Raw genomic sequence first — 25,600 nt, 5'->3', positions numbered from 1 at the left:
AATTTTACCTTCATCTCTGTCCATCTCCTACCCTATTAGCCATCTTCTAAACCTTCCAGTGACTCGAGCCCCCAGGGATTTCTGTGCAGATGGCTAAGCCATATCATTTAAGATTTCTTATAGTATTCTAATATGGCGATCGCTGTGGTTTAACCACCTGCACATTGTGCAGGGCAAATAATCCTAAAAAGGAAAAAACATCCATTGGAAAAGCATAAGGTCACAGGATAAATGAATAGAAGCTTGTTGGTATGTATACCTAATGAAAACGTATAATTGTCTGGTGCATGTTGTAATTCCGACGTGTTTCGTGTATCAAACACTCTTCAGGGGCGATATAGCACCAGAATCTAAAAAGGGAGAGGGGAAGTTGTGTTAAAAATAAGTAAGGTGCAAAAATGCACTGTAAAAAAAGAGAAAAATAAAAGAGAAAAATGAGCATGCAGGGGAGGCAAAAAGCCACTAACCCCCAATGGATACTCACATGCCACAGGAGTGTGAACTCCACGAGGTCCGCAATCATAAGGCCACCAACTAATTCAGGTCCGGGAGTTGAGGGAGGAGCTCAAAGAGAGGGGGGAGGCCAAACGCACACAACGGCCCCCAAACAATAGTAGGTCCACACTGGTAATGGGTGAGGGTGATGGTTCTGTAGTAATAGAAGTGATATGTGTGAGGTATAGCCCCAAGCTAAGCTGGAGCCCCCATTGACAAAAAAGTATAAAGATACTCATATAGTGTCCCCCTTACCTATAGATAGTGGATAGTAACCAACCATATCTGACCCAGTGATGGACGTGCTGCCTGAGAACAGGCTAGTCAAAATGGAGGACCCTATATGCAGCCAATTCCCACCCCAATCAGAGAAAACTCCATCCAGCATCACACAGTGCAGCACTAAGGCGAACGGAGGACTCCTCCAGCGCAGCGGCAACCGCCGCCCACAGCTGCTGGGGAGGCCGCCATCCACGTGTCTACACGGAAGTGGAAAACACAACGCCAATGCCGAGACACTCATGCCAGATGTCACGTGTGTGACATGGAGGCGTGATGCCGACGCACAGAGGTAAACCCGCCCCAATCCCCCGCACCAGCCGAGGCGGACGAGGGGGGAAAAGGGAGGGACCCTGCCATGCCTCGCAGCTCCCGGACACTGAACAAAAGGCGGCAGCCAACCAGAAGCGGACTCCCCGGAGACACACTGCATAGCTGCACCAAGGGGGAGGGGAAAGAAACAAATGAATGAACGAAAATGATAGGTGAAAACCATGGGATGGGACATGTTGTATCATACTAAATTAACCCCTAAAAAAGGGAAACAAATGATTCAGGGAAAGAGTGTTTGATACAAGAAACGCGTCAGACTTACAACATGCACCAGACAATTATACGTTTTTACTAGGTTTACATACCAACAAGCTTCTATTCATTTATCCTGTGACCTTATGCTTTTCCAATGGATGTTTTTTCTTTTTTAGGATTATTTGCCCTGCACCATTTGGGGGCCGTTCACCATGTTTACTATGTATCATTGATGTAATTGCATATGATTTGACAGTACAATCCTCATTGGGACCATTATCATGTCATTTTGCTACTGTGTATTAACAAAATGGTTTATTTATTGGTGACTGCTCCTTTGGCCTCATTTGCCCACCTCATTCAAAGTCCAAACCTTCCTGTCTTATGTATGCACAGGGATGGAGACCCAGTGTCTCATTTAAAGTCCCAACCTCGTCCATTAACCACCTGCACATTGATCAGCTGGCATCAGTACATGTTATTTGTTATGTGTTTAATGTCACTGTTTTTGTCTTTTTGTTTTTGATTTTTGTTTTTTGGATACGGTTGCCTTATTCTGTAGGGCTACCTACTAAGTACCCATTCAGCATATACCAAGTGTACGCTATTATCATCTCTTTATTGATTGAGATAGACCTATATGATCGTTTTTATCATTAATTCATTTTTTTTAACCCTTGACACTGCATTTTGTATCACTCATTTGACTGTCTTTCCCCCACAGCTCTAGTGGGTGTTCATTTCTGTTTACGGTTTCTTTGACTGACATTCTATTCCTTGATCTTTGTTATATTGTTGACATCACTAAACAAGGTGAATTTGATTTATTTATTTTATTTATTTCAGGTACTTATATAGCGCCGTCAATTTACGCAGCGCTTTACATATACATTGTACATTCACATCAGTCCCTACCCTCAAGGAGCTTACAATCTAAGGTCCCTAACTCACATTCATACATACTAGGGACAATTTAGACAGGATCCAATTAACCTACCAGCATGTCTTTGGAGTGTGGGAAGAAACCGGAGTACCCAAAGGAAACCCATGCAGGCACAGGGAGAACATGCAAACTCAAGGCAGGTAGTGTTGTGGTTGGGATTCAAATCAAGTTGATTTAAATCATGATTTACCGTATATACTCGGGTATAGGTCGATCCAAGTATAAGTTGGGGCCCCTAATTTACCACAAAAAACTGGAAAAAACTTATTGACCCGAGTATAAGACAAGGGTGAGAAATGCAGCAGCTACTGTAAGTAGAAAAAGAGGGTCAACAATGCCCATCTGCAGCTGTATACCTCCCTGTGTCCTGTGCATGTGTCACCTACCTGTGTCCTGTGCATGTGTCACCTACCTGTGTCCTGTGCATGTGTCCCTGTGTCCTGTGCATGTGTCCCTGTGTATGTGTGCATGTGTCCTGCGCATGTGTCACCTACCTGTGTCCTGTGCATGTGTCACCTACCTGTGTCCTGTGCATGTGTCCCTGTGTCCTGTGCATGTGTCCCTGTGTATGTGTGCATGTGTCCTGCGCATGTGTCACCTACCTGTGTCCTGTGCATGTGTCACCTACCTGTGTCCTGGGCATGTGTCCCTGTGTATGTGTGCATCCTACCTGTGTTCTGTGCATGTGTCTCTGTGTATGCGTGCATCCTACCGGTGTCCTGTGCATGTATCCCTGTGTATGTGTGCATCCTACCTGTGTCCTGTGCATGTATCCCTGTGTATGTGTGCATCCTACCTGTGTCCTGTGCAGCCTCCGTGTGGCGATCTCCATCCTTCATGTGCCACTCTGCACCGATCAACGTGTGATAATACCATTCGGCCATTCTACTGTTCAAAAGCCGCGCCCCCTCCTCGTCTGTGATAGGCAGAACACTCCATTTCCCAGCAGTCAGCAGTCAGCCTATCACAGACATTCTCTCATCCTCATACCATGTCCGTGATAGGCTGTACACTAACTGCTGGGAAATGGAGTGTTCTGCCTTTCACAGACGAGGAGGAGGCACGGCTATTGAACAGTGAATGGCCGCCGAATGGTAATATCACACGCTGGCCGCAATCTATCTGTATGACACACTGATCATGTAGTCAGACGGCGGTGACTGGAGTATAAGTCGAGGGGGGCACTTTCAGCCCCAAAAAAAGGGCTGAAAATCTTGACTTATACTCGAGTATATACGGTAAATCACTAGTAAAAAGGCTTGATTTAAATCAACTTTAAAACAACTATATTTTAAAGATCAACTGTCATCTCTGTCCCGGAGCGGCTCCTCCTTCAACCCGCTGTTGACTCACCGACAGTCCCATTCACTTTAATGGGACGGCTGGTGATGCAGCAGTGACACAACAAGGTGAGGGACGTGGCGGTAGCAGGTGAGTGGATGTCCACTAACAGGTGCTGCCATGATGGATTTGAAATGACAGGTGCTCTTTAACCCCTTCCCGCCGACCGTACACACATCTGCGTACTCGGCTTTCGGGGGTTATACCGGGATGATGCCCGCAGCTGCATGCATCATCCCGGTACCGTTGTTTCGAGCGGGCGATCGGCTACCTGTATATAACAACCGATGCGGCTAAAAGCCGCTCGGATGTTATACCGGAGGAGCGGGAGGGGACATCCCCCCCCTCCCTCCACCTCCCGCCGCTCTTACCGGGCCTCCCGTGCGATCGGGAGGCCCGGTGTCCAATCGTCTGCCTCCGGCGGCTGTGGGCGGGCTGGAACGAAGCTGTGGGCGGCTTCGTTCCAGCCTTCTCAATGTAAACGCGGAAGCGACGTCATGACGTCACTTCCCGTTTACTCGGCTGCCAATGGCGCAGAATTTTAAAAAATACACAGTATTCAGAATCGCCGTTTTCGGCGATCTGAATGCTTTGAAGTGTAAAGGAGGGATGGGGGGTCTTTTAGACCCCCCATCCCTCCATAAAGAGTACCTGTCACCACCTATTACTGTCACAAGGGATGTTTACATTCCTTGTGACAGCAATAAAAGTAAAAAAAACCCTTTTTTTTTTTTTAAACACAATTTTTAAGTATAAAAATAAATAAATTAAATATAAAAAAAAATAAATTTTTTAAAGCGCCCCCGTCCCCGCGAGCTCGCGCAGCGAAGAAAACGCATACGGAAGTCGCGCACGCATATGTAAACGGTGTTCAAATAACACATGTGAGGTATCGCCGCGATCGTTAATTCTAGCCCTAGACCTCCTCTGTAACTCTAACCTGGTAACCGTAAAAAAAAATTTAAAGCGTCGCCTATGGAAATTCATAGCTACCATAGTTTTGTTAATAAAGCCTGACATGTTTGTTATCTATTTACTCGGCATAACATCATCTTTCACATTATACCGTGTGATTTAAAATATTGCAACAATCTCCATTTTATTCTCTAGATTCTCTGCTAAAAAATATATATATATATATATATATATATATATATATAATGTTTGGGGGTTCTAAGTAATTTTCTAGCAAAAAATATGGATTTTAACTTGTAAACACCAAATTTCAAAAATAGGCTTAGTCATGAAAGGGTTAAATGGAAGGATTCAATCATACAGTTTGTAGTGTACATAGATTTGCAAAACAATTGGATAAAGGAATATTCCTGAACTTTATTTTATCTCTTGGTTACTGTGATATTGTGTGAATGCATCAGTGCAGTGCGTGTTATGTCAGCTTGCAGAGCTTGGATTCATTGAATGAGATTACCAAAAATGTAAATATTGCAGAATATACAGCCTCATGCTGCATAACTAAGCTCCACTTCAAGCTGAATAAACTAAATGATTAATGTATCTTAAATAGAAAATTATCTTTAGATAGATTTTTACTCCAAAAGCATTTTATTAAAATAAATTTGATAAAAATAAAAATAAATCCGATTTAATATTTAAAAAATCTGATTTGTTTTTATTATTTTTTTTTTTAAATCATTGATTTTTATTCACCCTGGCACTAAACTATATAACCCTGACTGGCTCAGATAGTTGACCCTTTCAGTCCGAGGCCAAGTGCTGCTTTGCAATGTATTTAGAGGAACCTGTTCTAAAGATTGTCAGGTGCATATATTAGTTGTGCTGTGTTTAGATTACTAATATTTGGATATTTCAGTGTTTCTGTTGTCACATATCTTTAATTTGTACACTAAGCACATGGAATCTATTTTTTGTTTTACATATATTGGTTGTGTTTAAAATGCATAAAAATCATTCAAGTAAATTTAAAACTGAGCTTGGTGACCAAAACGTCCTTTTTTTGTCCTCTTTAGTACCGCGATTTAGCTGAAAGATGGCTACAGCACAGTTGTCTAGTTCTGGGAGGGCATCCATGGATGTCCTCCCAGAACCCCGCCCCATGCATCGGGTGCACTCTGTGACTGCTGTGTCCCCTGGACACAGCTGATCATAGATTGTAGTAAAGGGCCAATCACAGCAGCCCTTTACCGTGCGATCAGCTGTGTCCACTCACAGCTGATCACATGTAAACAGACTTGCCAGTTAACGGCAGTCCTTTCCTCATGTCCTGTGTTTGTGTAAGGAAAGGAGAATCAGAAAGCAAATCAGTGTCCTGATTATCACTGCAGCCTCATCAGTGCCTATCAGTGCCCATCTGTGCAGGTTATAAGTGCAGCCTCATCTGTGCCCATCAGTGCAGCCTATCAGTGGCCCATCAGTGCAGCCTCATCAGCACACAAGAAAAACTACTTATTTGTAAAATTTTATAACAGAAATGAAAAAACGTTTTTTTTCACAATTTTCAGTATTTTTTTGTTTGTTTAGCAAAAAAAAAAAAAAACCCAGTGGTGATTATATACCACCAAAAGAAAACTGTCTCAAAAAAATTATAAAAATTTAATATGGGTACAGTATTGCATGACCACGCAATTGTCATTCAAAGTGCAACAAAACTGAAAACTGAAAATTGGCCTGGGCAGGAAGGGGATGAAAGTGCCCAGTATTGAAATGGTTAATATCTGCAGGAGGCTCAACCATAGAGGTCCATTAGCATCACTGGATAGCAGTTAGCTGCAAATGAGGTTTCTTACTTTTTAACTGAAAACACAGAGGGTGGATGCATCTTGTACCTTATTTTAATTGCTCTGTGGGCAATATCCCTTTATTTAAATTAAACCTCAAAACCTCTACCCCCAAAATATGTATAAAACCAGTAACATCTTTATTATACAATTAAAAGGCAAAGTCTAGTGGAAATACATAAAATGTAACCAATTTTAGCTGAGATTTGGCATAGGTAACATTCGGTATATGCAACTGTCCCTTATATGGCATCTGGGATCAACGTGTTTTGCATTTAAATCTGCATTTAAATTGCTTCTTCGGGACCCACTCTTAACACATATACAAGCGGATGGTCCATTCTAATAGCCAAATGGTTACTTCTGCATTATAAGACAGATTGCCACCAGAGGCAACAAATGTTTGTTGTTTTTTTTTTTTTTTTTTTTTTTTTTTTAACAAGAAGGCCAACAAATGTTTATACAGCCGAAAAGAGTGTGGGAAGAACCCCCATGTACTGGTGTGTAGGGTTGTAACTAACTTAAGTCCTGTCACATCCACTAATAAACTCCACTTTATTCAGTATACACCACTACACACTCAAATGTCCATGGAAATGTGCAACAGATGCTCCAAAGATACACAATGTGCACAGCCAATAGAGAATCAGCCCATGAGAGAAGGTTAAAGACCGTCTGCAGCTCATCTCCAAGGGCACCATATTGGTGTGCTGCAAAGTGCATCAGCAATTTCCAATATACTGCATACTGCTGAATTCCGCTAGCAAAATATGCAGCTGGCAACATCACATTAAAAGTTGGCAGCATGTAGTATGTATCACATTTTATAAGCATTGCTTTACCCCAGAAGATATTTTAATGAAGGTTTTTAGTTGGTTGTCCCTTTGAATTGGCGAGGCACAGCTGCACAGGAGATGGCAGAAGGTCTGAAGTAAGCAGATACTCCTCAGGCACTGAGGCTAGGTTCACACTGCTGCGAATTTTATTGCGAATTTGAGCCGCTGCGATCGCTCAAATTCGCAAGTCATTTTAATAACATTGTTTTCCATGAGTGCTGTTCACATCAATGCGTTGCGAATTTAAGCTGCGTAAAAAAAGGGTCCTGTCTGAGTTTGATCCGTGTGCAATGCGAATTCAGCTCCATAGATTGCAAAATTTGCAGTAGAATCGCAAGAACACACAAAGAATTCGCAATGCAAATTTGCAACGCAATTGGATCAAAATCGCGCTAAATTCGCACTGCAGCAGTGTGAACCTAGCCTTAAGTATAGACACAACTTTCACATAACTGAGTTTGTAGTATATTGTCACTGGCAATCAAACATCGGAAGAAGTTCAGGACAGCCGCACGCCAAAAAAGTTTTTTTGCCTTTTATTCAAAAAAATGTCATCTAAAATACAGGTCACAGCAGAGCGGAAAAAAGCTAGCTTTTTCTGCTTTTTAGCTTTTTTTCCGCTCTGCTGTGACCTGTATTTTAGATGACATTTTTTTTAATAAAAGGCAAAAAAACTTTTTGGAGTCCAGAACTTCTTCCGATGTTTGATTGCTATATGCATTGCCAGCACCTGGGCTTCTAAACTGGAGAAGAGGCTTTTTACTCTTGTCTGACCCACTTGGAGCAGTGATACTCTCTCCCTATCTTGATTTCTGGATTTTATATTGTCACTGGCCTTACCCATTTAAAGGAGAGAGCATATAATAGAGGCCTGCATAGATTTTTACAGTTTATAAGAGCCCACAGCAGGGCAAACGTAACAAAAACCCATTGGGCACAGTTCTAAAATGGGTAATAAGGAAAGCAGAGGTGTGATCATTAGCATCCAATCAGTTTTTATCACATTGATTACAATTCAAAAATTGAAAGCAAACCTATACTCATTACTAGGCAATGTTATCGTTTACTCTATTAACGGCATATATTTCCTCAAAATAATAAAATATGGAAAAATTGCTAAGCAGCAAAAAAACAAAATAAACATTATATATATATATATATATATATATATATATATATATATATATATATATATATATATATATACACACAGTATCTCACAAAAGTGAGTAAACCCCTCAAATTTTTGTAAATATTTTATTACTATTCATGTGACAACACTGAAGAAATTATACTTTGCTACAATGCAGTGGCGTCACTAGGGTTGGTGTCACCTGGTGCGGTAATACATGGTGTCACCCCCCCACTCCCCGGCACTAAGCAGGCTAGTGGGTCGGTGTGGTTTCCCCCCCCCCCCTTAACCTACCACAATAGATGGAGATGGGATGTGATTGGGGGGGTGGATGGAGCCGGAATTGGATCGGGGATGGGATCGGGGGGGTGGATGACGTGGGGATAGGATCAGGGGGGATGGATGGAGTGGGTATGGGATCAGGGGGGGATGTATGGAGCCAGGATGGGATTGAGGGGATGGATAGAGGCGGGATGGGATCAGGATCAGGGGGGATGGCTGGAGTGGGTATGGGATCGGGGGCTGGGTCGAGCTGGGAAGGGATGGGGGGAATGAATGGAGGCAGGATGTGATCGGGGGAATGGATAGAGCGGGGATGGGATCGGGGGAATAGATGGAGCAGGGATGGGATTGGGGATGGGATCAGGGGGGTGGATGGAGCAGGTACGGGATCAGGGGGATGGATGAAGCCAGAATGGGATCGGGGGATGGATGGAGACGGGATGGGATCAGGGGGGATGGATGGAGCCGGAATGGGATCGGGGGATGAACGGAGCCGGGATGGGATCAGAGGGGATGGATGAGCGGGTATGGGATCGGGGGGATGAATGGAGCTTGGATGGGATCAGGATCAAGGGGGATGGATGCGCGGGTATGGGATCAGGGGGATGGATGAGCGGGTATGGGATCGGTGGGTGGGTGGAGCTGGATGGGATTGGGGGGTGGATGGAGCCAGAATGGGATTTGGGGGGTGGATGGATCCGAGATAGGATCTTTGATTTGGGGGGGTGAAAGGATATGTGCTAGGGGGCCTCTTCTACTTCTAGTACAAGTCCTCTCCAACCCAAAACAAAGAGCACCCCCTAGCACCTATTCTCTAACCCCCCTAAAAGCACTCCTGGCAGCATAGTTGTTACCTGCCAATGCCCCCAACCACTATGTCCCCCTCCTCTGCAACACTCCTTTTGCATACCTAAGGGCAGGTGCTGTAGCATGATGGTGTCCCTCCACATCCTCGGGTCTTCCTCCCTGCCTGTGTACATGTCAGAGCCAACTCAGCCAAGGAGGAAGCTGCAGTGAGTGCAGCCGCGGCCGCGCCGTGTGGAAGTGTGTGTGAGGACGGTCGCATCCCGGGCAGCCAGTCTATTTCTGCCTCACTCCCTCCTCCCCCACTCTCCCCGCAGATCGCAAAGAGCAGAGGAGAGGAGAAGGGAAGGAGGGAGCCGAGGTGGCGGCGCCCCTCTCAATGCGGTGCCAGTCTGAGCCGGGTGTCACCCTCTGGCGGGTGTCACCCGGGTGCGGGCCGCACCCCCCGCACCCCCATAGCAACGCCACTGCTACAATGTAAAGTAGTGAGCAGCATACAGCTTGTATAACAGTGTAAATTTGCTGTCCCCTCAAAATAATTTAACACACAGCCATTAATGTCTAAACCGCTGGCAACAAAAGTGAGTACACCCCTAAGTGAAAATGTCCAAATTTGGCCCAATTTAGCCATTTTCCCTCCCCGGTGTCATGTGACTCGTTAGTGTTACAAGATGTGAATGCGGAGCAGGTGTGTTAAATTTGGTGTTATTGCTCTCACTCTCTCATACTGGTCACTTGAAGTTCAACATGGCACCTCATGGCAAAGAACTCTCTGAGGATCTGAAAAAAAGAATTGTTAAGATGGCCTAGGCTATAAGAAGATTGCCAGGACCCTGAAACTGAGCTGCAACACGGTGGCCAAAACCATACAGCGATTTAACAGGAGAGGTTTCACTCAGAACAGGCCTCGCCATGGTTGACCAAAGAAGCTGAGTGCACATGCTCAGCGTCAAATCTAGAGGTTGTCTTAGACGTATGAGTGCTGCCAGCATTGCTGTAGAGGTTGAAGGGGTGGAGGGTCAGCCTGTCAGTGCTCAGACCATATGCCGCACACTGCATCAAATTGCTCTGTATGGCTGTCATCCCAGAAGGAACCCTCTTCTAAAGATGATGCACAAGAAAGCCTGCAAACAGTTTGTTGAAGACAAGCAGACAAGAACATGGATTACTGTTACCATGTCCTGTGGTCTGATGAGACCAAGATAAACTTATTTGGTTCAGATGGTGTCAAGCGTGCGTGGTGGCAACCAGGTGAGGAGTACAACGACAAGTGTGTCTTGCCTACAGTCAAACATGGTGGTGGGAGTGTCATGGTCTTCAGCTACATGATTGCTGCCGGCACTGGGGAGCTACAGTTCATTGAAAGAACTATGAATGCCAACATGTACTGTGACATACTGAAGCAGAGCATGATCCCCACCCTTCAGAGACTGGGCTGCAGGGCAGTATTCCAACATGATAAGGACCCCAAACACATCTCCAAGACAACCACTGCCTTGCTAAAGAAGCTGAGGGTAAAGGTGATGAACTGGCCAAGCATATCTCCAGATCTAAACCCTATTGAGCATCTGTGGGACATCCTCAAACGGAAGATGGAGGAGCGCAAGGTCTCTAACATCCATCAGCTCTGTGATGTCCTCATGGAGTAGTGTAAGAGGACTCCAGTAGCAACCTGTAAAGCTCTGTTGAACGCCATGCCCAGAGGGCTAAGGCAGTGCTGGAAAACAATGGTGGCCACACAAAATATTAACACTTCAGTACCAATTTGGACATTGTGACTAAGAGCCCTTTCACGTTGGTTTTCAGGTGTTTTAACGCTAGAAATAGCACCTGTAAAGCTCTTGAAAACTGTCTCCCATTCATTGCAGTGGGAGCTTTCATACCCAGGCAGTGCGCTTGCGGGACGTTAGAAAAAGTCCTGCAAGCAGCATCTTTGTGGCGGTTTGCAATGAATGGGCAGCGCTTCCAAAGGGCTTCTGAAGCACCACAACCCAGGAGTTTTTAACCCTTTTTTTGGGGTTAAAATGCCCCACTAGCGGCCGAAATGCGTAGCAGAAGCTATGATGAGCTGTGCTTTACCGCAAACGCACGGGCGGCCCCAGTGTGAAAGGGCTCTTAGTGGTGTGTCAGTGGTTTACACATTAATGGCTGTGAGTTATTTTGAGGGGACACCAAATTTACACTGTTATACAAGCTGTACACTCACTACTTTACATTGTAGCCAAGTGTCATTTCTTCAGTGTTGTCACATGAAAAGATATAATAAAATATTTACAAAAATGTGAGGGGTGTACTCACTTTTCTGAGATACTGTATATATATATATATATATATATATATATATATATATATATATATATATACTTAATCATAGTTTAAAAACTGTTTTCTTGTATACACAAAACTTACATTTTGTCACACAAATACATATAATACAATAATCATTCATTAATCATTAATTAATTAATTAGTCCTTACCTGGTTGTGTAGAAAAATAACAACAGATCTTGCTAAAAAAAAACCTTCACTTCAATTCCATACTCGGGCTACCCACCTGTTAATGAATTTTATGTATGTCTCACCATTGATTATACAGTGACAGAAATAAAGAAAAAAATTTATATATAAAGAAGTCTCTGTAAAAATAATTCTTCTGAAAGTAACAGAGTGGAGCTGTTGATGATGCTAACTGCAATGAAACAGTGAGTAGCTTTTGTCTACAGGGGAGTACAATGCTAGACACGCAATGTGTGTGACAGTACACCATCTCTATAACAACATGTGTTTTCTCTTAGGGACTGTTTAAATGAGCCTTTAGGGAGCTGCCGCTGATGATCTCAGTTCACATGCCTCTGTACACATACTTCGATAATGGTAAGCTTTGTAGGGAGGCAGGTCGGACCAGTTCTGATCTGGTCCGTTCATTATTGATCATGGTTTCCCTATCACCCAACTGACAGCACTTTCTTGCACTTTCTCTCCTTTAAAGGTCTGCCTGAATAATTCTTAGAAAGCCTAAAAATACCACCACTGTCTATTAAAGTGGTACTAAAGGTAAAATTAAAAATGACATACAGTATTTCACAAAAGTGAGTACACCCCTCACATTTTTGTAAATATTTTATTATACCTTTTCATGTGACAACACTGAAGAAATTACACTTTTCTACAATGTAAAGTAGTGAGTAGTACAGCTTGTATAACAGTGTAAATTTGCTGTCCCATCAAAATAACTCAACACACAGCCATTAATGTCTAAACCGCTGGCAACAAAAGTGAGTACACCCCCTAAGTGAAAATATCCAAACTGGGTCCAAAGTGTCAATATTTTGTGTGGCCACCATTATTTTCCAGCTCTGCCTTAACCCTCTTGGGCATGGAGTTCACTTGAGCTTTACTGGTTGCCACTGGAGTCCTCTTCCACTCCTCCATAACAACATCATGGAGCTGGTGGATGTTAGAGACCTTGTGCTCCTCCACCTTCCATTTGAGGATGCCCCACAGATGCTCAATAGGGTTTAGGTCTGGAGACATGCTTGGCCAGTCCATCACCTTTACCCTCAGCTTCTTTAGCAAGGCAGTGGTCGTCTTGGAGGTGTGTTTGGGGTCATTATCATGTTGGAATACTGCCCAGTGGCCCAGTCTCCGAAGAGAGGGGATGATGCTCTGCTTCAATATGTCACAGTACATGTTGGCACTCATGTTTCCCTCAATGAACTGTAGCTCCCCAGTGCTGGCAGCACTCATGCAGCCCCAGAGCATTACACGTCCACCACCATGCTTGACTGTAGGTAAGTCACACTTGTCTTTGTACTCCTCACCTGGTTGCTGCCACACACACTTGATACCATCTGAACCAAATACGTTTATCTTGGTCTCATCAGACCACAGGACATGGTTCCAGTAATCCATGTCCTTAGTCTGCTTGTCTTCAGCAAACTGTTTGCGGGCTTTCTTGTGCATCATCTTTAGAAGAGGCTTCCTTCTGGGATGACAGCCATGCAGACCAATTTGATGCAGTGTGCGGAGTATGGTCTGAAGCACTGACAGGCTGACCCACCACTCCTTCAACCTCTGCAGCAATGCTGGCAGCACTCATACATCTATTTCCCAAAGACAACCTCTGGATATGACGCTGAGCACGTGCACTCAACTTCTTTGGTCGACCATGGCGAGGCCTGTTCTGAGTGAAACCTGTCCTGTTAAACTGCTGTATGGTCTTGGCCACCATGCTGCAGCTCAGTTTCAGGGTCTTGGCAATCTTCTTATTGCCTAGACCATCTTTATGTAGAGCAACAATTCTTTTTTTCAGATCCTCAGCAAGTTATTTGCCATGAGGTGCCATGTTGAACTTCCAGTGACCAGTTTAAGAGAGTGAGAGTGATAACACCAAATTTAACACACCTGCTCCCCATGCACACCTGAAACCTTGTAACACTAACGAGTCACATGACACTGGGGAGGGAAAATGGTAATTTGGGCCCAATTTGGACATTTTCATTTAGGGGTGTACTCACTTTTGTTGTCAGCAGTTTAGACATTAATGGCTGTGTGTTCAGTTATTTTGAGGGGACAGCAATTTACACTGTTATACAAGCTGTAAACTTACTACATTACATTGTAGAAAAGTGTAATTTCTTCAGTGTTTTCACATGAAAAGATATTTGTGAGATACTGTATATCATCCAGTCTGTCATTACCATTAACAAATCAGTCTTTGTTTTTCTGAGTCCCTCTTGTAACTTAGTTTTTTTTACCTGTTGATCCTGCTGTTATTTTTCAACTTTCTTTAACAAACCAGGCTGTGCAGCAAAAGTTACAATTAAGCTGGGTACACACTATAATGTCAGCTCCGGTAGGAGCGGCTGTACTAACTATGCAAAGTTAGTATAGCGATCTCCCCCACTGAGCTGTTGTGTTCTGACAAGGAGGACGACCTTCCTGCCAGAACACTCCGATCAGTGCTGAGCGGGAGACGGTTGGATGCTGGTTTTCACATGTGGCCAAAAATAAAAATCGCCACATGTGTTTGCAATTTAAAATCATTGAATGCATCATGTGACATGTTTGAAGCTGGTATATATTTGTCAAACAATATGTGGTCATTTAGCTATGACTATGCAACAATGATGTTGTGAAACGCGCCAGCTGTTTGTCCTGCTTCTGTTGTCACATGAACGTTCACTATTCTTTACAATAAAGGCTTATATCGGAGTGCGGCTGTCCAGAATCCATTTCTTCAAAATGACTTCACAAGATAATTAACAATCGCCAACTTTCTTACATTGAGTGAATTATAGAGATACGACAAGAAGGCGTTCCAGTCATTTTTTTTTCACCAGGATTGCAGGGATATACGTTTTAACTACTGAGTGTTTTTATTTTTATTTTTTTTTGTTTCAATAGCCCTGAAATACTGAGTGTAATGTTCCTTTCACATAAACACAAACATGCAGTAGCTGGAATTCTTTGTACAAGAAAACTAGAGCAGACGTTTATTAGAAAAATCTGTACACTTGCTTATTCATGCAGGTACCTAATGAGTCAATCATGTGGCAGCAGCACAATCCAAAAAAAACATACAGATACAGGTCAGAAGCTTCAGTTATTGTTCACTTCAAACACCAGAATGAGGAAATGCTTGATCTCAGTGATTTTGACTGTAGCATGATTGTTGGTAACAGATGGGCTGGTTTTTGTAGTTTGTAACTGCTGATCTCTTGGGATTTTCATGTACAATAATCTTGTTTTTGCACCAATCTGTGTAAGGTCTGAAAACCAGTGAGCAGTGGTGGCTGGTGTTCAAAATTTTTGGGGGGACACAAACAAACTAAAAAATTCTGAAAAAAACAGAAAAAAACATCAATTGTAGCCTCACTGTGCCCATCAAATGCAGCCTCACTGTGCCCATCAAATGCAGCCTCACTGTGCCCATCAATTGTAGCCTCACTGTTCCCATCAATTGTAGCCTCACTGTGCCCATCAATTGCAGCCACTGTGCCCATCAATTGCAGCCTCACTGTGCCCATCAATTGCAGCCTCACTGTGCCCATCAATTGCAGCCTCCCTGTGTCCATCAATTGCAGCCTCACTGTGCCCATCAATTGCAGCCTTCTTGTGTCCATCAATTGCAGCCTCACTGTGCCCATCAATTGCAGCGTCACTGTGCCTGTCACATGCAGCATCACTGTGCCCATCAAATACGGCCTCACTGGGCACATCAATTGCAGCCTTACTGTGTCCATCAAATGCAGCCTCACCGTGCCTGTCAAATGAAGAATCAGTGTGCCCGTAAAATGCAGTCTCACTGTGCCCATCAATTACAGCCTCAGTGTGCCCATCAATTGCAGCCTTACTGTGCCCATTATGATGGGTTCCCACCATCCCCATGATGTGTTCCTGGGTTTGTACACCTGTGCCCATCAATTGCAGCTTCACTGTGCCCGTCGATTGCAGCCTCACTGTGCCCATCAAATGCAGCCTCACTGTGCCCATCATTTGCAGCCACACTGTGCACATATGCAGCCTCACTGTGTCCATCAATTGCAGCCTCACTGTGCCCATCAATTGCAGCCTCCCTGTGCCCGTCAAATGCAGCCTCACTTTGCCCATATATTGCAGCCTCACTGTGCCCATCAATTGCAGCCTCACTGCACACATCATATGCAGCTTCATTGTGCCCATCAATTGAAGCCATACTGTGCCCATCAATTGCAGCCTCACTGTCACTGTGCCCATCAAATGCAGCCCATCAGTGTCACTGCGCTCATCAATCAGCGTCACTGTGCCTATCAAAATGCAGCCTCACTGTGCCCATTATTCTGCGTCACTGTGCCCATCAATCAGCGTCACTGTGCCCATAAAAATCTAGCCTCACTGTGGCCATCAATCAGTGTCACTGTGCCCATCAATCAGCGTCACTGTGCCCATAAAAATGCAGCCTCACTGTGCCCATCATTCTGGGTCAATGTGCCCATCAATCAGCGTCACTGTGCCCATCAAAATACAGCCTCACTGTGCCCATCATTCTGCGTCACTGTGCCCATCTTCACCATGCCCATCAATCAGCCTCACTGTGCCCATCATTCTGCGTCACTGTGCCCATCAGAAAGCAGCCTCATTGATCCCATCTATCAGCGTCACTGTGCCCATCAGAAAGAAGACTCAATGTGCCCATCAATCAGCGTCACTGTGCCCATCAAAATGCAGCCTCACTGTCACTGTACCCGTCAAATGCAGCCCATCAATCAGCGTCACTGTGCCCATCAATCAGCGTCACTGTGCCCATCCTTCTGCGTCACTGTGCAGATCAAAATGCAGCCTCACTGTGCCCATCAATTGCAGTCTCCCTGTGTCCATCAATTGCAGCCTCACTGTGCCCATCAATTGCAGCTTATTGTGCCTGTCACATGCAGCATCACTGTGCCCATCAAATACAGCCTCACTGGGCCCATCAATTGCAGCCTCACTGGGCCCATCAATTGCAGCCTCACCCTGCCTGACAAATGCAGCGTCACTGTGCCCGTCAAATGCAGTCTCACTGTGCCCATCAATTACAGCCTCACTGTGCCCATCAATTGCAGCCTCACTGTGCCCATTATGATGGGTTCCCACCATCCCTGTGCTGAGTTCCTGGGTCTGTACACCTGTGCCCATCAATTGCAGCCTCACTGTGCCCATCAATTGCAGCCTCACTGTGCCCATCAAATGCAGCCTCACTGTACCCGTCAAGTGCAGCCTCACTGTGCACATATGCAGCGTCACTGTGCCCATCAATTGCAGCCTCACTGTGCCCATCAATTGCAACCTTACTGTGCCCATTATGAGGGGTTCCCACCATCCCTGTGCTGAGTTCCTGGGTCTATACACCTGTGCCCATCAATTGCAGCCTCACCGTACCTGTCAAATGCAGCGTCACTGTGCCCGTCAAATGCAGTCTCACTGTGCCCATCAATTGCAGCCTCACTGTGCCCATTATGAGGGGTTCCCACTATCCCTGTGCTGAGTTCCTGGGTCTGTACACCTGTGCCCATTAATTGCAGCCTCACTGTGCCCCATCAATTGCAGCCTCCCTGTACCCATCAATTGCAACCTCACTGTGCACATCATATGCAGTGTCACTGTGCCCTTCAATTGCAGCCTCACTATGCCCACCAATTGCAGCCTCACTGTGCCCATCAATTGCAGCCTCACTGTGGGCGTCAAATGCAGCCTCACTGTGGGCGTCAAATGCAGCCTCACTGGGCCCATCAATTGCAGCCTCACTGTACCCATCAATTGCAGCCTCCCTGTGCCCGTCAAATGCAGCGTCACTGTGCCTATCAATTGAAGTCATACTGTGCCCATCAATTGCAGCCTCACTGTCACTGTGCCCATCAAATGCAGCCCATCAATCAGTGTCACTATGTCCATCAATCAGCGTCACTGTGCCCATCAAAATGCAGCCTCACTGTGCCCATCATTCTGCATCACTGTGCCCATCAATCAGCGTCACTGTGCCCATCAAACTGCAGCCTCACTGTGCCCATCATTCTGCGTCACTGTGCCCATCATTCTGCATCACTGTGCCCATCAATCAGCGTCACTGTGCCCATCAAAATGCAGCCTCACTGTGCCCATCATTCTGCGTCACTGTGCCCATCTTCACTATGCCCATCAATCAGCCTCACTGTGCCCATCAATCAGAGTCACTGTGCCCTTTAGAAAGCAGCCTCACTGTGCCCATCAATCAGCATCAATGTGCCCATCAAAATGCAGCCTCACTGTACCAATCATTCTGCGTCACTGTGCCCATCAATCAGCATCACTGTGCCCATCAAAATGCAGCCACACTGTGTCCATCGATCAGCCCCACTGTGCCCATCAGCCTCACTGTCACTGTGCCCATCAAATGCAGCCCATCAATCAGCGTCACTGTGCCCATCAATCAGTGTCACTGTGCCCATCAATCAGCGTCACTGTGCCCATCAATCAGCGTCACTGTGCCCATCATAATGCAGCCTTACTGTTTCAATCGATCAGCCTCACTGTGCCCATCAATTGCAGCCTCACTGTCACTGTGCCTGTCAAATGCAGCTCATCAATCAGCATCACTGTGCCCATAAGTCAGGGTCACTGTGCCCATCAATCAGCGTCACTGTGCCCATCAAAATGCAGCCTCACTGTGCCCATCAATCAGTGTCACTGTGCCCATCAATCAGCGTCACTGTGCCAATAAAAATGCAGCCTCACTGTGCCTATCAATCAGTGTCACTGACACAATCCATGTCCAGACCAGCTGGGGCCCACAGGCTGCACTGAGACAGACGAATCGGTGCTGCTTAGCTAAGTTATTCGTTTACCCGTCTGTTCCATCAGGCTGTGCTCTCCGAGTGGTGGAAAACCGAAAGTGACGATTCCGCTGTAAACCCCGCCTACCGCCCTCCGGACCCGCCAATCAGAAAGGTGCAACAGGGTGGAATCATGAATGAATGGATGTAGAGTGGGACTGGGAGTGTTCAGGACGCATGGCCTGCGCCCTGTTTACACTCTAAAGACCGCCCTATGAAGCTTTTCAGCTGCAATCACCTGATTGCGCAGTCAGGCTTCTAATGGACAGCTCAGTATCTGGTGACCGGACGCTCTCAAAGGACCACTTTTTGTCCTTTTTTCCATGTCCAGCTTTGGGGGGGTGGTGCCCGAGCTCACCCTTTTGACGGGCCACCACTGCAAGTGAGTGGGCAGTCTGAGGCTGGAGAAGAGTTGTTGATGACTGAAATCAAACAAAAATGGCCAGAGTGGATTGAGCTGACAGAAAGGCTTCAGTAACTCAAATAACCATGTTTTCAACTGCAGTGAGCAGAAAAACATCTCAGAATGCAGGACAGGCTAAACCTTGAGGTGGGTGGGCTACAATAGCAGAAAACCACATTGCGTTCCATTACTGTCAGCCAAGGACTGAAAGCTGAAATGGGCACAGGCTGACCAAAACTATACGGTTGACTAAAACAAAATGGGTCTAAATTTCTTCTGAGGCATGCAGTAGGCCAGTTACCAGATCTAAATCCAGGAGAACATCTTTGGGATATGGCAAAATTTTAAATTCACTGCATGAATATACATGCAGTCTTGTTAACATGGACCAAAATCTCAAAGGAATGTTTATGGAAAGTGAAATCCATTCCATATGGAACTGAGGCTATTAAACCAGAAAAGTTAGGCCCTACTTAGTATGTCTATTATTCCTAATAAATTGCTTGGTAAGTGTTTATTCTTTATTTACGGTCTTGATGGGAATGGAACCTAGGTCCGGATGCTAACCACTTATGACTCTCATTTTGGCACTGGCCTTTTCAAAATTGAAACTTTAACATATTTTGCATGGTTAATATTAATTTTAAAATCGGTTTTAGATATTTATAAACTCACTTAAAATGGTTGTTAAGCCACTTCTATAAAATGCTCCTATCCCCTCTGTATTATAACATTAAGTTCCCCTGTGTCTGTGTTATATCATAAATATGCTTATCTGTACTGATAACACACCGTCTTCCTGTGATCAGTTGCCTTCTCTTTCCTGTCCTCTGCCTAGCTGATAGTTCAAGTGGGTGGGGCCGAGCACTGCAACTGACGTCAGACGGGGATGAAAGAGGAGAGAGAGAGCCAGGGAGTCACATGATCGCAGGAAGACGCTGTGTTATCAGTACAGATAAGCATATTTATGATATAACACAGGGGAGCTTCTTGTTCTAATACAGAGGGGATGGGGGCTTTTATTGTTACCTTTGAGAGCAGCAGGAGTGGGGGGGGGGGGGCTGACACGTGCAGACACTCAGAGAGGGGAGGGGGGAGAGGATGGAGGAGAGGACACAGGAGATTCCAGTGTCAGAGCTCAGCAGCCCTGATATATCGGAGTCAGCGCAGAGAGGGGAGGGTAGAAACTGACAGGAACAGACAGGTATTACAGGTGATAGAAGAGGCCAAATTACACAGCACAAGCACTGTGCTGTATAACATGCTTTAAAGGGACTGTTTTTTTTTGGGGGGGGGGGGTTAACAAACGCTTTAAGGCTATTTCTGTTTCTCTTATTTTTCATATCTTTACAAAGTAAAAATAATTCATCAATATCTATGTAGTAGATGGTTTGCAACAATTTATTAACAAATGATAAATATAACTTAAAATTTCATAAACCTTACTAAAAACTATAAAAAAAAAAAAAAGAGCTGTGTTTGACCCCTACTTCTTTACATGTCCTACTCTTCCTTTGCATGCCCTCGCTTTAAATGGTAGAGTCAACACAGCACAACTTCTCCAGCTTTAATTGTGTGTAAAACAGACCTATCACAAACTTTTATTTATTATGGGTCAGGTTTAGAGCGACTAATTTGCAAACAAGCAGCCTCCCTTTTGCAAAATCGGAGGCATAATTGTAAATACGTTATGTAGATATTATTAGGAATAAAGATTTTGTTTAGACTGGAGTTTTAATGCTCTGTACATAGGGTTATTTTTCATCAGCTTCTAATTCACAGTGTTTTTTTTAGAGCTCTGTAAAACAGAGAAACAGAAACAAAGCTTCAGTTAAATAAAGACATCTTGTTTCAAATAGTTACAGGGTTCTGTTCCTAAGTAGGTCATGATTGAAAAATAAGTTCTTGATGACCATGCTACCCTGGTTATTCACAGTCCATCTGTATGTGCTCCATCTGTGGAACAATCTCTTCTCTGTGTCATTCCACTAGATGTCTCCATAGCCATGCTTTTTTTTCTTTCCATTATGAAATTGATCTGGTAGATCTGCACAAAAGCCAGACAGGTCACCAGAATCTAGGAAGGAAGATAAATAATTTTTAAAGGCAGTACCAGTTTAACAGCATTCTAGTGAGATTTGCTGAATATAAATATTTACCAAATAAAATAGGTTCTGCAGCATATGTACTGTATGTAACTTTTACTAAAAAAAGGCCTTTGATTAGTTGGATTGGCAATTTCTGCATTCCATTGACTCACATTGGTTTGGTATACCATATGTTGGCATAGATTTCTGCCCCACACTCTTTTCATATGGCTGCAGTGAGGGTTAATAAGACTAGGTTGCAGGCCCTTAGCCAAGCACCTGCCGAGGCCTAACATATGCTCTTTATTATACAGGCTGCTTCCCAGGGGCAGCAGCCTCATTTATCTTATCCCTCAGCCGCATACTGTGTGCCCCTCCCAGGGATTGGCTGTGAGCAGATAAATATTCATAACTTTAGTGGATGGCCCTTCCACCTTACCTATAGAAAGGAGTAAGTAACCACCAAGCTTAGGGAAACCTGACAAGACCTAGAAAACAGATTGCTACTACAGCTGAGCCAAAGACTAAATTTAGCCTAACTAGGGCAGGGTGTTAGAGCCTTAAATCGAAATAGCAATATTATGATTTCCATAATTGCAGTAAGAATATGATGATAGTTCTATGCAAAAATTATGAGAAGAAAATACAGGAGGCAAACAATTACAAGAACATCAAAAGAAACTTGGGTTTTAAAGACAGGCAAAGCTTTTCAGTTAAATATACCATGAACCTCTTGGAATCGGATACAAGTACACCTTGAGATACAGTATATAGTAGAATACAGTGCTGAGTAATACTTTTTCTGGTTGACGCTACTGGCCACTGTTGGATAATGTGACCTTGTACAGGGGAAACAAGGGGAAGGGTAAATTTATTGTATATCATTTAAATCTGTTTTGGATTTTGTCTATAACATCATTGGGCACTGAATTAATTTTCATATGAGGTCATATTGACAATAAATATGGAAAATTTGTGGCAAAAATTGTTATTCGCAGAACATTTTTGCAAGAATGAAAGTACAGATTTTGCCTTTTTCTGGCATTTTTGAGGAGTGAAGCTATACTCTGTCCCCATTCAATATTTATACTATATCTGTTGAAATTGTTATTGAATTGGGGTATATTAAGATAATGTGCAGGTCCCTTTTTTACCTTGTTGTTTTTTTAGCTTCTGGGAATAAAAACGTATTTTTCTATTTGATGATGTATTTTGTTGGTAATGATACACAAGACATATATACAATTGTTAGAAGCCCCTGGTGCCTAGGATGTTAAGCCAATTTCCAGACCTACAGGGGGGCTTTTTGCTTTTTGGGGACAGTGAGCTCCATCGCGTCCTGCTGGTTCCACAGTATAGACACTGTAATATTTGCTTTGTCATGTCATGGGCATGGATAGGAGTAATCCATACTTCTCTTCAGAGGCCTTGATTACTAACGTGGTTACAGATTTAATTTTTGAGTGGTCACATCCATGACTGGTAGTATATGGTTCCCGAAAAGGGGACTGTTTAAACCTACAGTATCTTGGGTATTTACAGTTCAGGATTTTGATCCCAGCAACTGGGGCAGGGGTGTGGGGTGTGCTGTAGTACCTCCATTTGCTTTAATGCCCTAACTGCCATTTCTCTGCTAGGGCCGCAGGCCCTTCCATGTGTGCCCCTCTGTTCAGCAACACAAACTCCACATCACAGCCTACATTTTCATCTTCCTCTAGTACATAGACTCAGACCCTGAACTCATTCCTCCAATAGGGGGTTGAATCCAAAGAGGGCAGTCACCTCTGCTTTAAGAACGTTATGTTCCCTTTTTTTAAGGTGTTTATTGTGACCAAACATGTAATTAAATAGCATAGATCAGCCTTTTTCAACCAGGGTGCCTTGAGGTTTCTTTAGGGGTGCCTTGGCAAAATGCCTAAAAATTGCCCCAAAATTGTATACAAGCCAGCAGATGGATGAAGCCTGCCTTTTAGTTACACAAAGCCACAAGTTTTCATTGAGCACCATTACAATCTTCTAGCCGCCGGCATCCTAATAACCAAAGACCTCCTGCCCTCTCTGTCAGTGCTGGGGTCACATTAGCTGAGTGATGGAGATAAACTGAGGAAGAAAAGAAACATTGGAATACTAGTCAGTACCAGTGTTCAAAAGTGTATTGGATTTGGAAGAATAAATCACCCCTAATGCTGGGTGTGGATGTTAATGTATTATGTAAAACTGTTAGGATAGTTTTTTGAATTTTAGAATGGAGTGCCTTGACATTGTCCATAATTTTAAAGGGTGCCTTGACTAAAAACAGGTTGAGAAACACGGGCATAGATAATAGGTGAAAGCTAAAGGCAAATTGAAAAAAATTAAAACGTTTATATTTTTCTATACAGTATATACTTATGGTTCGCACAAAGGTTTCTTGATGACTTTTAGTACTAGAAAATGCTTTCTTAAAATATTAACAACTGCACGGGAACACCAGAACGAGTTATCATTTAATGCTTCCCTAACTCTTGGGATGGTAAATTTCAAAAACTTAAATACCTCTAGAAGGATGAGTCCCATTGCAATGCCTCCCAGGAACAACAAATTTCCTCTACCCCAGCTCACAATCGTATTCAGGCACCCATCCACGAAGATCTGATGTTCCACATGCCACTTCTTGAGATTCTGTGTCCCATATCCACACATTGTATTTATGACAGTCTGTGAAAATATTCAAGTTATGAAATTATTGTGTGCATAGTTAAATTCCAAAATTCCAGCTATCACCTCTGTCAGTCTGCAATTGTGACCCTGCAGTAGAGTGATTGAGCCGCTCGTGGAGCGCAGCGTGGAAGGGATAGCGGTGAGGAGGATGGTCTATGTGAACATCTTTACCCCGGATGCTTGCATACTTAGATGTGCCTGTTTTAATCATCGACCATGTGAGTTGCTAAATGTTGTACCTTCATTAAATGTAACCATATTGCTACACTTAGAGGCGCCTCTTTTCTCTTTTATACTCTGTTGTGACATGACGCTAATTGTATATCGCTTGTATATCAAGTCAAAATTTATTTTAAAATGTTGCTTGTCTTGCAAAATGCTCTCAAACCAAGTTACTTTAAAATCAATGTTTTACAAAAATGTATCTTAATTACAGTATCTTGAAAAGACAGTGAGGACTGAGGCTAACATGAAACGCTATCACTTTTTTTTTTTTTTAACATGAACAGACTGTTCTTTTATTGAGAAAAATATAGGTGTGATACATTTTATGACGTACAATATGAAAGTAGCTAAAATTACATGTAGGGTGTCATACAAAAGTTGAGCATCATATATACAGATTAGTGGATTATCAACATAACGTACAAGTCTAAGCATCTTCCAGAGGAAGTAATAGAAGTAACACGAGAGGGCTCGGCTACACCCTGAGTATAAACCTTACTAACAGGTATCTATGCCCACTATGCAGTCCAGGGTTGCCAGACTCTCTCATATTTTTCAGGACAATTACTGCTTATGTAGGTTAACTTGTACATGGGAAGAGCTGAGGTAATAGCCTGTTCCCAACAACCCACGTAGGGGGGGGGATCGGGAATTCCACTTAAGTATGATTTCTCTTCTAGCGTAATATAATAGAAAACATATGAGTATTTTGGTGTATCTGGGTCTTTTTTTCATCATCATGAATGCTTAGAAGCAACAGTCCAGGGGTGACCGGTAAAGCCAGCTGAAGGCGAAAGTTTATAAGTTCAACCACCTGCATCCAGAACCGGGCCACTCTAGGACAGCTCCAGAACATATTAATATATGTACCCTCCTCTCCAGCACATCTAGAGCAGTTAGCAGATCTTTCTGGGTATATGCTATGTAATCTCTGGGGTGTAAAATAAACTCTGTGCAAGAATTTGGCTTGGATCAGCCTGTCCCTACGGATGCCTGGATGGTACGGAGATGTGGGAGATTGGGATTGCCCCATAGCGGGGTGAATGGAGACCATCTATTGGGGCAAGTAAATCTAGTCCTTGCAGCAGCCCATACCCTGAGTGTAGTCTTAGTGGACTGAGGTAATGCACCATATGCTTGGGGCCCCCGGTAAATCAAATTCCCCAGTTCCTGAAGAGAGCCTAAGATTGCTGCCTCTAGACAGACCGCCGCATTCGCTCGTGACCGCACAAACCACCATCGGACAGTGACCAGCACTACACGCGCATATCTGGGAGTGCCAGGCCTCCACATCTTACCGGAAGGACCAGGGTATGTTTTGCTAACCTAGGAAGTGCCCCTCCCCATATAAAGCTACCTATACATTTCTCCACCTCCTTAAAGAACAGGTTGGGCATCCAGGTTGGGGAATTACGAAAAACGTAAAGAAATTTGGGAAGGAAGATCATTTTCAAGAGGTT

The 25,600-nt window shown here is 44.0% G+C and overlaps 1 protein-coding gene across 2 annotated transcripts in view; it reads right to left on the bottom strand.

The window, feature by feature from the left end:
- Nucleotides 1-14,861: 14,861 nt before the first annotated feature.
- Nucleotides 14,862-25,600, bottom strand: part of LOC141103331 (tetraspanin-33-like) — a 73,766-nt gene continuing 63,027 nt past the window's right edge. For both annotated transcript variants that reach the window (XM_073592833.1, XM_073592824.1), the window contains 2 exons: nucleotides 23,751-23,912; nucleotides 14,862-21,205 (listed from right to left, as the gene is read on the bottom strand). In XM_073592833.1, the coding sequence (XP_073448934.1) occupies nucleotides 21,059-21,205; nucleotides 23,751-23,912 (309 nt within the window). In that variant the 3' untranslated portion in view covers nucleotides 14,862-21,058. The remainder of the gene's footprint in view (nucleotides 21,206-23,750; nucleotides 23,913-25,600) is intronic.

This window comes from Aquarana catesbeiana, linkage group LG01 (assembly GCF_042186555.1).
Source record: "Aquarana catesbeiana isolate 2022-GZ linkage group LG01, ASM4218655v1, whole genome shotgun sequence".
NCBI lineage: Eukaryota > Metazoa > Chordata > Amphibia > Anura > Ranidae > Aquarana > Aquarana catesbeiana.
Note: the sequence above shows the minus strand (reverse complement) of the source record. Positions and strands in the feature narration are given on the sequence as shown.